The 13946-nt window shown below is 35.8% G+C and overlaps 1 protein-coding gene across 1 annotated transcript in view; it reads left to right on the plus strand.

The window, feature by feature from the left end:
• The first annotated feature begins 3089 nt into the window (after nt 1-3089).
• LOC125662524 (sodium-coupled monocarboxylate transporter 1-like) overlaps nt 3090-13946 on the plus strand; it is a 30262-nt gene continuing 19405 nt past the window's right edge. The window contains exons 1-7 of the mRNA XM_048894776.2: nt 3090-3298; nt 3622-3987; nt 7203-7271; nt 7746-7797; nt 12061-12128; nt 13227-13307; nt 13782-13855. Of these exons, the coding sequence (XP_048750733.2) occupies nt 3643-3987; nt 7203-7271; nt 7746-7797; nt 12061-12128; nt 13227-13307; nt 13782-13855 (689 nt within the window). The 5' untranslated portion in view covers nt 3090-3298; nt 3622-3642. The remainder of the gene's footprint in view (nt 3299-3621; nt 3988-7202; nt 7272-7745; nt 7798-12060; nt 12129-13226; nt 13308-13781; nt 13856-13946) is intronic.

Below are 13946 nucleotides of genomic sequence, written 5' to 3' on the forward strand. Positions count from 1 at the left end.
AAGTTGTATTGTCAAGATATATCATTTTGACGAAAATAGAATTTGCGAAATGCTGATTTTAAACGATACTGCTGGAGCCCCTGTGATAAGAACTTGGTTGTCAGTAGCCCGTTCATCATACAGTTGAATTGTTGGTTTCCCGTTAATATTTATTTTCAAAAAAATATCCAAGTACAAAAAAGATGTGGTGAACTATACGGTGTGACTTATTTTGAGTTCACTGGGATATAGCGAATTGAAACATGGGTGAAAATTATTATTGTTAATAGATAAACCATTACTGATATATGTAAATGTCGAGTTGAAGGTTACAGCAAGATATTTTCTCTGATGTAGAAGTTTTTGAATGAACTCTACTTCATAAGAATATTTAAACTGGCATTTCATAAAGGAGGACAGTTCATGCCCTGGGAATTCCAACAGGATGTTTGAAGACCTGATCAGTAAATATAACGAAGTCATTATTAATGAGGTATTCCATCATATCTTTTTATCTTAACTTCATAGCACTTATGCCTGGAATCAGAGTGACGTTTTACAAAAGTAATTTTTGGATTAATAATCACTAGATATGAATATTTCCTTTTCCCATTTTTTTTTGACAAAGCAACTGTCTTTAATGTCAAAAAGCATAGTCTTTAATGCCAAAAAGAATAGTCTTTGATTTATCGTTAGGGATGATCGTTTAAACTGTTGAAAAGTCATGTCTTTTCATGCGATGGATTCGTGAAGTTTTGGGATTTTAAATTTACTAAAATTTCTTTACAATTTCTATATTAAATCCATATGTGATTTACACCATTTCTGTCATATGTTGTGGCACAGGACGTTTAACGTTTCTCCTCCATGGCTGTTGATATTTTCGAGAGGAGCAGACAAAGGGCTCGGGAGAACATTTACTGAATCCAGCAAATATGCAAGGGTTGTTATGAAGTTTAGGAATCCAGTATAGGTCAGGTAACTCATATATATCTATCTCATTGACTGCGATACCAGATGTATACTGGAGCATGGTTTTAAAGAATTTAAGTTGGTGAATATTAAAGTAACGCATCATTACACGTTCGTCTCCACTACTCCTTATATTATCAATATACTCCTCAAATTTTCTGGCCATTGATTTTTTAATCGGGTGGTAATACACAACTCCATTTTTTATCACGGGAGTGCTGCATTTTTGATCTAATATCCGCAATAATCATTTCAAATATTCTAAACTTCCAGACATTAGTGAGAGCCCATTTCTCTTTAATATATATTGTGACCCCTCCACCTTGTCTTTTGCGATCTCTGCGTGCAATGTGGTGCCCATATGCTTGTATTTCAGAATCCGTAATATTTGAATGCAAGGTGAATCTCATTTACTTGCAATGATTGCCAGCATATCGTAAATCCAATCCTTTAGCTAACTTATCGTTTGATCCAGTTTAAATTTAATCCACATGTATCCACATAGGTGAATTTTGTACCTTTGGGATATTTTTGTCATGTTTTCGTTATTACAAGAATCATAAATCCATTCAATATTTTCATTTCCAATAAATCTACATCTGTTATGCTATTATTCTCATAGTACATGTATGTATAGGTAACGGTAGGTTCAGGATTTAATGGAATGTCATTCGAAAGTAACATACACAAAAACATGAATAGCGGATTTGCTCCCACTTTGCCTCGGTGCTTCCTTGATCTTTGAATATTTTTTATGATAACACATACCATTGCAAACCATATCCATAAATACGATCACAGTCCAAATAAAATGGTTGTGAATTGCATAAAATTCAGAATATGATGAGATATGTTAACGGAACTCTTATTATGAAAGCCGTTTTCAATCCATTCATACATTCTTAATCCATTCACATATCGACTCGTAAGTAAAAGATAATTTACGATATTAGCTACGAAAACATAATCGTACATATCATATTTAACAGTAAGTAGGGAGAGTTAGAGGGAACTGACCCAGATTTATCTCACCGAGGCATAGGTGATACTTTTCTCATGCATTTTGTTATGAAAACGTGTTCTTGTCATTATATAACATTCATAGCGATGTTTGAATTTGTCGCTACGCTAACAACGCTGTGAAATTTAAACAGAAGAATGATAATTTCAATTTGAATAAGTTTTCTTTATTTTCATAAGGATGACAGGTAATGACTAACAAAGGATAGTTTTTTGAAATGACCGAGTTGTGTCATTCTATAAAATAACGCAACAGATTGGCACATAACGAATAAAATAATGATAAAAACCGTGTCAGTAACGAGGTCCAAGGTCAGCTTCTGACTGGAATCCAATGTAGAACTGGCAAGACTAACTAATTGATTGGTTGATTCTTTTAAATCCCGTTAAGAATTGTTCACTAATATTGAGATGTATCTACCTGTAAGCGACGTACCACAGATTTAGATATATGATTATCACTTTGGGGCCCGTTTTACAAAACAACTTACGACAAAGTCGCAAGTCTTAAATTTCATTACACAATTATTACTTTGAATGAATGAAGTAAAACTTTTCTAAGGCTTAATTTTCAACATTTTTGTTCAAAAAAATTTGCATTTGGAGTGAATGATCTTACAATAAACTGGTAAATTCCAGTATGTAAAGTTGGTCGTAAGTCGTAAGAAAAACGCACCCCAGTGTCGTAACAGTGAGGGATCTTTAACGATTCAACGCCAGACGCGACATGGAACCTTCATTTTTAAGGCCAAATTCGAAAGACCCGTGATTTTCACTTCTCACTACTGGGCGCTTGTCGAAGGAGCAATCACTCCCTGTGTTTGCGTCTTAGGTTTGATGCGACCGTGATAGGAGCAGTGGAACTCGAACTCACCACCTCCCGGTTACGACTCGTGCACTCTATTATTGACCTACCGGGACTAATACAAGAAGGCAGAGAAATGTCTACAAAACTGTAGCAATATATGCAAAATATTGAACAAGTACATGTGATGGTGCATACCGACGAGGTATTAATGGCTGTTTTATTCCTGTGATTACATAATGCGTTGTCTGTCACACACTTTCTACCTCTAAAGACCGTAAAAGGTCTTTAACAACAAAGCAAAATCGATAAACGTATGATATTCATTTACTAGATTTACATTTTGAGTGCACTGTGCCAAACTTCTAGTCAAGGCTTTGACCCACCGTGATCACGCCGATGGCTATGGTATTTGGTATATAAGAATGATTTTACAGGTTTTGGGGACATAAGTAGATTGAGGAGGGAAAACCCATATGGTGTTGTTAGAAAAGGAGAGGATTGTGGTTCATCAGGAGAAAGGTAATAAAAATAAATCACAGAAAGAAGTTTTTTTTGAAAAAACTCTGCGTTTCCCGTAAAGTAGCAAGAATTTTCTATCAAAAAAAGGAAATTGATATTCATTTTCTTGTTTTTAGAATTTGCGTTTTATTATACGGAATATGCGGGAGAAAATTTACGCGTATATGTGACTGTTTATTTGGATGCATGCCTTAATTTATGATTCGTAGGTTTGCTAGTTAAAAGTAACGAGTGTAGATCATAAATCACATAACTGGACTTCTGTAAACATCTAAAGGTTTATTCAATACATGTTATTCTATTCACTTTCTAAATCATTATAGCAGGACTGATCAACGGACAAAATGGCACAGTCAAAATCAGAATTCGATGTTTTGGACTGGCTGCTCTTCGGGGCAATGTTGGTCATATCGGCAGGCATCGGGATTTTCTATGCCTGCATTGGCGGGCGACAGGAAACAACCACAGAGTTCCTAATGGGAAGCCGGAGCATGCAGCTGATACCCGTCGCTATTTCCATCCTGGTCTCTATCTTATCAGCCATTTCCATTCTTGGAATCCCCGCTGAAATGTACACACACGGAACTCAGTATTTCATGAATATTTTCGGATTTGCCTTGGCAGCCATTATTGCTTCGCAGTTGTTTGTTCCTCTTCTGTACCCTCTTCAGCTGACCAGCTCATTTGAGGTTAGTGTTTGAGAAAAATATATGATATCGTTTAGTAATTACATTCCATGGCATTTTCGAGACAAAATAAAATAACATAGTCCAGGAACTAAAAGGCCATAAGTATGTCAAGGACAACGCAACTAGATTAAAGGTTTTCACAGTAAAATGCACACTAATTATTAGGTGAAATTTCACCTCAAATTCAGAATTATTATAAATCTGTCTCGGTTAAACACTGAATCAAAACTACCGAAATGTTGACAGTGACTGAGCTACCGTAAATTCTCCTCATGGTAATTTCCCGTGACGTCAGTTAACTATCGCGTCACATTTTATTTTGTCCAAAATCAAGAGGCCCTACTAGTGATCAAAAGTTCAGGTGCATGTGGGTAACCAGCTGTATTTTCATTGATACTTAGAAATAAACAACAACCTTTTACAGGAAAACTTTTAAGAGCCAATGCCTAATCAAACTGAGCATGCTATGATTTAACAAAATATCAACAGTCATCAGCGAATATAGCGGGTTTATCCACATTTCTATATCTACCAGACCGTTAATTTACAAGACAGAAATAGGTTCCCACACATTTCAAACACATATTATATCTACAATATATCTCAGAAAAAATCATATCGCTTTTTATAGCAAATGCATCCAACATTGTCACTGTTTCTCTAGTATGATATTTGTATGTACATAAGGGAAATTTTAAACGCATTATTCATTCAGATGAGAGGCGATTTCAGGGTCAGAATAAAATATGAATTTCACTGTGCATACTATATATTAAAAATGGAGAGTGAATTGATATAAAGGAATGATTGTGTGTATTAGTATTTGCACTAAAATGACGTAAATTGTTCCAGAGTGTTTATTTCCTCATTGCCACCAGTCTTGTGACCTAGATTATTCTATACCTCATGTTGTTTTAGTACAAAGATGACGCAATGGTTGCATCATTGTCTTTCAATGTTGATTTAGAAAATTCATTCCTAATACATTTATATGTAAACTGAAATTCTTATCATAAAAGAAGCTCTCGTTAGATACTCTTATATGATTTGGGGTGTGACCGGTCAACAGGGAATGTTTACTCCTCCTAGGCACCTGATCCCACCTCTGGTGTGTCCAGGGTCCGTGTTTGCCCAACTATCTATTTTGTATTGCTTATGGGAGTTATGAGATTGATCACTGCTCGTTATCTTCACCTTGCATACTGGGAACTAGGATTTTGAAATTACTATTTTTGTTTGTGTAGATTATGTTTGGATTTATTGTTCAACTACATTAAGTTAGTAGCTATTGTTACAATTGTCTTTCAATTATTAATTTTTGATAAATATTATCAATTGTTAAATTTTCTTGTGTTAGTGAATTCTGCTGCGATATATTAAGGGTAATTCTGACCCATAACATAATTATTTGACAATAGTTTAACAAGAAAATGTTTCACGTATACAGCTCATCACTTGATAACGGTAGTAAATAACGACAAAATATCATGAATCACTTCCTGCGATACGACTATAAGAACATGTACGTAGTGAGGTACTTTTTCATTGTGACGTCATATGGTGCGAAGTTCACAGAGGTATTATATCAGCACTTTGATTTTTTTTTTGATAACTTTACCTTAGCTGCGAAAGGTAAAACGATTTTTCAGTCATTGCTTAAAGACCATGACATACCGTGGTATATTTGTTTGATTATTATGAACTTCTGAATCTATTTCCTGATGACATTAGCACGGTTTGAGAAAATTCAGCTTTTTTACGACCAATTGATTTCGCTGTTTTTACAACTAGGTTAAGGGCTCCATAATAAAATGCACTATAAATATGGGGTATAATAACACTTCAAATGTACAGTGGCCATTACCCTTGTTACGGTTAAACACCGAAACAATACTACCTATATGCTGAATATGACGAAGCTACCGTAAATTTCCGTCATGGTGATTTCCCGTGACGCTAGTTGAATATCACGTAACATCTTATTTTTGGAAAACAGCAAGAGGCTGAACAAAAGGTCAGGTTCGTGCGGTTAACCAGCTGAATATTTATTGATATATCCAGAAAAAAAATCCTTCACATGAAAAGGAACAAATATATACCCAAATTAAACATGCTATAATTTAACAACATATCAACAGTCATCAGCGAATTACCGAGGTTGTCCACATTCCTATATATATACCCTTAATATACAGTACAGTCATAAATTGCTCCTTGCACTTTTCAAACGCCTAAATATATATTTTAAAAAATCCATATTGTTTAATATAGCAGATGAACCTGAACTTTGCCACTGTTTCTGTAGAATGAGATCATTTATGTACATAAGGTAATTTTTAAACGCATCGGTCATTCAGATTATGGGCGATTTCAAGTTCACAATATAATATAAATATCAACTTCGTGCATTTTATTGTAGTAATTAGGGCTATACGGACCGTGGATATCGGCTTGGATAGCTCAGTGGTTAGAGCACCTGACTAGTAATGCAGGGGTCCCGGGTTCGATTCCCTGTCCAGCCAAAGATTTTCTACTCTCTCCTATACATACTACATTTGGTGCCGTTGAGCACCCCTGGATTTGCAGGTTGTCCTGCCAGGGGCGAAAAGAACCTGGGTTGTGTGTGTCTTCGAGGGCAAAGACAACTTAAGGAGGGAGGAATGTAGTAATTAGGGTTATATGAACTGTGGATATCGGCCTGGATAGCTCAATGGTTAGAGCACCTGGCTAGTAATGCAGGGGTCCCGGGTTCGATTCCAGGTCCAGCCAAAGATTTTCTCCTCTCTCCTATATATACTACACTATATATTAAAGATTGAGAATGATTCAATATCATAAAGGAATGCTATATGATCATTTGACAAGAAATGGTTCATTGTATACAGCTTATCACTTGATAACGGTAGTAAATACCGAAAAAAGATTATGACACTTTCCCCCGCGATACAACTATCAGAACCTCAACGGGGTGACGTACTTTTTCATTGTGACGTCATTTGGTGCGAAGTGCACATAGATATATTTATAACAACACTTCGATTTTTCTCGAATAGCCTTAATTGAGCTGCACTCCTACTCCATATGAAGAAAAAACCCAGAAATGAATTTAGTTTTACAGTATTCATTTATAATACATGAGGGTCAACATTTGTCGACACATTTTGCTAATATGTAGACGCACTGCCAGTAAACATATGTATTTGTGTTGAATGCAGTACCTAGAGCTACGGTTCAACTCCAAGGCGGCGAAACTGACGGGGACGATTATGATGATTCTACACCAGGTAACTCTAGTAGTTTACAGGATCCTATCGTTCATGTATTTTCATTTAGAAGGCCTCTGAACTTACAGAAATCTTACAGCTGGATTCCAGAATGCAACAGTGTTCCTTTCTTTACCAGCATTGCTTACTTTTGCGACGATGTTCGAACTAGAATAGTAAACACACCCAATAAACGATTTCCAATTCAGAAGAAGAAGAAAATATGCCAAGGTGATGAAAGTTATAGGGTTACTGTGAAGACAGCACGTGTTTTCTGAAAAAGAATTATTGTCTAACACAGACAGACACATTGTGTACTGCACAGTTCCCCTTGTTCCCAAAGATTCAGCCTAGCTTTTTGTAAAGGTTTTGAGGTCAGCCATTCTTTAAGTCGTATTATTGTCGTAAGAATCAGCATTTATTCGTAGATTTATTGCTAATCAAAAACTTTCATTTAATATGCTGAAATAATAACAATTTATGTAATGTTGTCAGGTGATCTACATGGGCGTGGCTTCCTACGCACCTTCGACTGCATTAGAGGCCGGTGAGTCATTTCAAGTGTTGTAGTGCTTAGTGGTTTCAACTCCAATGATAAGCAAACTTTTGTTTCTTACAAACATTTCAATTTTTTCATATTTAAGTACGCAGTACAGTAAAGGTTCCAGTAAGGAGGCGTGGCCTAATCTATACAGGAACGTGTATTATGACATCACACAAAAACAACAAACCATCGCAACCCTTCAAAATACCATGCAAGTAAAGTAATTTCATAGCTCTAAAACGCACAGAAGTATAACACTGCAGAAAAACTTGCACAGTAAGCTTATATTTTGTCATTAAAGTAGTCTGACACCTTGAGAAATTTGATAGCGATCCACTCGTTATCACGACGTCATTGTGATAGTCATTTCATTTGCCGTAAGTGACGGATAAACTCTTGTTTCTTAGTTAAAAATACATCTTACTATTAAATGGAAAAAAAAGTTAGAAATATTTAAAGATTATCAATCAAAGAAAAATGTCTAATATATAACTGTCGTGGTGGTTTAGAGGTTGGAGCGTTCGCACCGCACGTGGAAGGCTGGGGTTCGAATCCCGGCCGCGACAGACCTAAGTCGTGAAAACAGGTAGTGCAAGTTCTATCGCCAAACGCTTGGTGGGAATGTCACGGGTCCTCGGAGATGACTTTCAAACAGGATAACCCTTGTGAACCATCACTGCTCAATGGTTGTAAACGGTGCGCAAAGGTCTAAATTTCAAGCCCTTCACCGACAATGGTTATGTCTCCATTTGATTGAAAAATTCTACAGAGAAACGTTCTGCAAGATACAATTAATCAATTTAATCTAATCTATACTTTTTCTTGAATATTTTCCATTTATCCTGTTGGAAAGCATTAACACTTTATTTATAGATAAGGAACAGCTGGGTGGGTCTTACACATCAATTTATTGCTAGGGCATACCCTCAATGCATCGTAATGAGAGGTGAAGATGACGAACAATGGTCAATCTCATAACTCCTATAAGCAATACAAAGTAGTGAGTTGGGCAAACACGGACCCCTGGACGAACAAGAGGTATGACCAGGTACCTTGGAGGAGTAAGTATCCCCTGTCAATCGGCCATACCTGTCGTGAACCCTCTATCTTGATCATGTGAACGGATTTATCCGTAGTCAAAATCTTTGTGCCAAGAACGGTTTAAAAATCGGTATGAAACACATCAGACAGCATTTAGCCATATAATTTGCAAAAATCCTGACTTTAAACGAGACTGTTAAAACCCCTGCATCATTAACTTGTTTGTCAGTAGCCTGCCTCGATTTAAAAACTGTCCATGCGCAGAACAAACTCTTGGATATCGAATCAGTTGAGATATATAAATACCATATGCAGTTGATAATGGAATATTACTACAAAAATATGGGAATTTTACGATGGTGAGGCTGAATTCGTCTTAAGCGAATCAATGAAACTTCAAGCTATTTGTACGATGCTACGGACCTGATGAAATGTTAGAAATAAATTATCTTTGTTAAACTAACATGCCGTTGATCGGTAGGAAATTAAACACTCAATGTAATGAAAGGTGAAGATAACGAACAGCGATAAATATCATGTCTCTCGTAAACGAAGCGATTTTGACAATTATAGATCCAGTTCTGTAGAACCCCGCAGGGTTTTTCATACATTACAAAGTTTGTTTAAAGCATTTTCGAATTAAAGTGTGAATTTCAACCTTATTACATACCCTTGTAACATTGAAATTTATTGATGACCTCAATATCAGAGGTTTATTTGCTAAACCCATGTGACATTGAATCACGTGATCAATCTTCACATAAAAGATGATCGTTTTGAATATGTATTTTAAGTCCATCATATTTTGATCCAATATCAACAAAGTTCCAAATTGTTCCATCCGTCCTACTGAATACTGTTTTTGAATTCCATTTCTTCGACAAAATTTTACATTGGTCACCTTAACTGTGTTGCGCATATATATGTACATATTAAAGGATTTTAAACTTATTAATTTTTCAGCAAAATTAATTCTTTTCATGCCTAAAACTAATTTACATCGAATAAGTGTTATCCATGGTAAATAAATTAGGCCCTTAAAACCCGACTTTAAAAAAATATCTAACACTACTTTTACAAGTTGATCGACGAAGATCGCATATGGCGTCACTGTACCCCGTGACCACCTATTTAATTAACTACGCTTTTTGAAATCTGGGCTTAGATTTAAGTCTGTATTGTGGCTAATTATCGCAATACTTCATCAAACAAACCATTACAATCAATTTCTATAAGCATAATAAGACAAACTGCATATAATTCTGTATACTTTGAAAACACGAGATGTGTACTTTAACTAATCAATAGACAACAACGGACCGTGAGAGTAGACGATGAAGAGCACGGGATAATTATACGATGAACATTACGACTGTTTAAACCAAAGTACAATGTTAACGATTAAATGTCTAATGCGTAAACAAACGAACTTAGACGGTATCAATTTTTATGCACCCGGTGCGCATTTTCGTATATGTGTATAAATACATGTTATCTCTACTACTCCAATTTTCAAGTTTCTTTTCGAAATTCACGCCTATTGAAGAGTTCGTTGTTCTTATCGCTATCGTCTCCTCCTTTGTCGGGAAGTTTTAGGGGAGATCCAGGAACTGGTTACGGATAATAATTCATCGATAAATCAAATCAGGGAAAACAAGAACATGTTTTTAATTACACTTTGTGATCCAGAGTGTTTCATCACCGTAGTCAAAGTAGAACAAATCAGTCACGTGACTATCGTACAAAACACACGTGGGGGAAAGAGCTCATCAAATAATGAATTTTTTGACAAAGTCTCTGAGTAAAGATTCTGGTAATCTAAAAGCATATTTTCTATTTTTCCGGACAAAATATGACAGAAATATGTGTGTGTGTTTTTATACTGGACGAGCCGAGCATGCCACCGTCACAAGCCAAGGGTTATTGATTTGTTACTTCGCACTTCCTCTTGATATCAGTGACTATTAAGAAGTTGGGATTATTCTGATTGGTTCCACAAAAGAGAGGGAACCAATGAGAATGCGGTTCTATTCATAACAACGGGAAGCGAGAGATTCAAATAAAAACACGTGTATTCATACCTACAGTTATGGTTATTTCAATCGTTTAAGCAATATTGTTTTAAGCAAAAAGGTTTCCAAACTTGACCTACTATAAATAAAAGTAATTAGTGGTGTACATATTACAATTACGCGTGATTTTGATAAACAGTATGATATCGCGTCATTTTTATCCATGTATACCATAACAAGATGCCGTGATTTCACTGGATGTTTTATTTATAGTGGATTGTGTAATGGTCTAATGAGCCCAACTTTTATATAGCGACTGGTGCCAAGGGTTAGTGCGAGGTAACGAATCAATAAACCTTGACTCGTGAAGATGCGAACATGCATGTTATTGTAAAACTTGTAATGCATAATGTAAAATTGTTTAACTTCACGGAGTGGAATTTTCGTGGTCTTGAGAAATTGGACTTGCCTATTAGAGTCTCACAATCTGACTAAAGTACAGACCTATATTATTATAATAATATAGGTCTTTACTTTAGTCAGATTGAGAGTCTCACCGTTGAAGATTTATATTCCAAATTACTGTCAGTGCTTTGATTCATTCATGTCCACTTACCTGTACTTTAATTGACTTACCTGTACTTTAATTGACTTACCTGTACTGTAATTGACTTACCTGTACTGTAATTGACTTACCTGTACTGTAATTGATTTACCTGTACTGTGACCGATTTACTTTACTGTGATTGATTTACCTGTACTGTGATTTACTTACCTGTAATGTGGTTTACTGACCTGTACTGTCATTGTCTTACCTGTACAGGGATTGACTTACCTGTACTGATTGACGTACATGTACTGTCATTGACTTAACTGTACTATTAGTGACTTACCCGTACTGTGATTGACTTACCTGTACAGTGATTGACTTACCTGTACTGATTGACTTATTTTTATTGTGATTGACTTAACTGTACTATTATTGACTTACATGTACTGTCATTGACTTATCTGTTTGTTTTCAACTTACCTGTACTTTGACTGACTTACATGTACTGTAATTCACTTATATGTACTACGATTGGCTTTTCTACTAGTACTTTGATTTATTTACCGGTTTTGTGATTGGCTTACTGATATATTGATTAACTTATCTGTACTGTGAATGTTTTTCCTGAACTATGACGATATAAAATGTTCATTGTTTCCATAGTCACCGGATTCCCAACCTGGGCCACAATCATCTCAGTGGGGGTTGTATCGACCTTCTACACCTTTCTAGTAAGTATGTCTGTGTCTGCACGCTACCCTGGTAAACATGTGTCTGTTGACTTTCTATGTGAGATATTAAATAGTTTGTATATATCCTTTTTACTTAAGGTCAGAAGATTCATTTTCTTAAGATATATAAAGTACGTTTATGCAGACTTTCCACAACTTTCTTGTAAAATTAGTCTATGCCGAGCTTTCACAACTATCTTGTAAAATAAGTCTTTGTCAACCTTTTACAGCTTTATGATAAAGGCATGCAAGCGCGTGTTTTCACACTTTCTAGAACTTTTTGTTAAGCCCCCCCCCCCCCCTCTGTTCACATTCTATAACGTTTCGTCAATTAAGTCTGTCGACATTCTATAGTTATCTGGTAAATTCACCTTTTTGACTTTCTCGTATTTATGTGAAGTCTTTTTCTGTTCATGTTGTATAACTTTCTGGTCCCCCTATCTATCTTTCATTGCATTCTGGTAAGTAAATTTGTGTCAATTGTTCATACTTCTTTGTAAATTTGTTGCAAATGTTGACAAATGCAGGGAAAGTAATGTACATGCATGTCAACTTTCCACACTTTACAAGATTCTAACCCATATTTCACATGTTTTACTTTGAAACTCTGTTGTGGATGGAATGAACGACATGTTCGCTTTGCTTTAGGATAAAATAAACCATATATTTGTTCTGTTATGCAATAGAATAACTCACATAGTTGATCTAATGTACCAAGTGTTTGTTCTTTTGTAGGATAGAACAAACTTCTTGTTCACTCTGCTGTAGGGTGAAATGAATCACGTGTTCTCTCTATTGCATGGTGAAAGGAATCACCTGTTATATCTGTTGTGGGGTTAAATGAATCACGTGGTCTCTCTGTTGTGGGGTTAAATGAATCACGTGCTCTGGTCTGTTGTAGGGTGAAATGAATCACGTGCTCTCTGTTGTGGGGTTAAATGAATCACGTGCTCTGTCTGTTGTAGGGTTAAATGAATCACGTGCTATGTCTGTTGTAGGGTGAAATGAATCAAGTGCTCTTTCTATGTTGTAGGGTGAAATGAATCACGTGATCTGTCTGTTGCAGGTGGAATGAATCACATGCTATCTCTGTTGTAGGGTGGAATGAAGGCGGTGGTGTGGACGGATGTCTTCCAGTCTATAATAATGGTGGCTGGACTGTTGGCAATTGTCATTCAGGTTTAACTTTGATATCTAATATGAATTAAAATCTTAGAAACTATATTGTATAAATAAGAATGTATATATGATAATGACTAATTTCAATTTCAATCTTTTGACAGGGAACTATATCTGTGGGTAGTATCGACACAGTGTCAGAATTACTATTTTTCATTTCAATCTTATGAAAGGGAACTCTATATGTGGGCAGTATCGACACAGTGTCATAATGACTATTTTTGATTTCAATCTTTTGAAAGGGAACTCTATCTGTTGGCAGTATCGACACAGTGTCAGAATGACTACTTTTGATTTCAATCTGTTGATAGGGAACTCTATCTGTTGGCAGTATAAACACAGTGTCATCCGAAGGACCACCTCATAGTGTGACAATGACTACTTTTGATTTCAATCGTTTGACAGGGAACTCTATCTCTGGGCGGTATCTGCACAGTGTGTGAATGACTACTTTTGATTTCAATCTTTTGACAGGGAACTCTATCTGTGGGCGGTATCGACACAGTGTGGAGAATCAATGATGAGTGGAAGAGGATAGAGTTTTTCGAGTAAAACATTCACGTTTTACCTTAATAGTACTATTAAATTATCCTTCAAATGCTGCAATGACTTTTTAAAAATGAAGTTTCATTCATACGT

Source organism: Ostrea edulis, chromosome 8 (assembly GCF_947568905.1).
Source record: "Ostrea edulis chromosome 8, xbOstEdul1.1, whole genome shotgun sequence".
NCBI classification, from domain to species: Eukaryota; Metazoa; Mollusca; class Bivalvia; order Ostreida; family Ostreidae; genus Ostrea; species Ostrea edulis.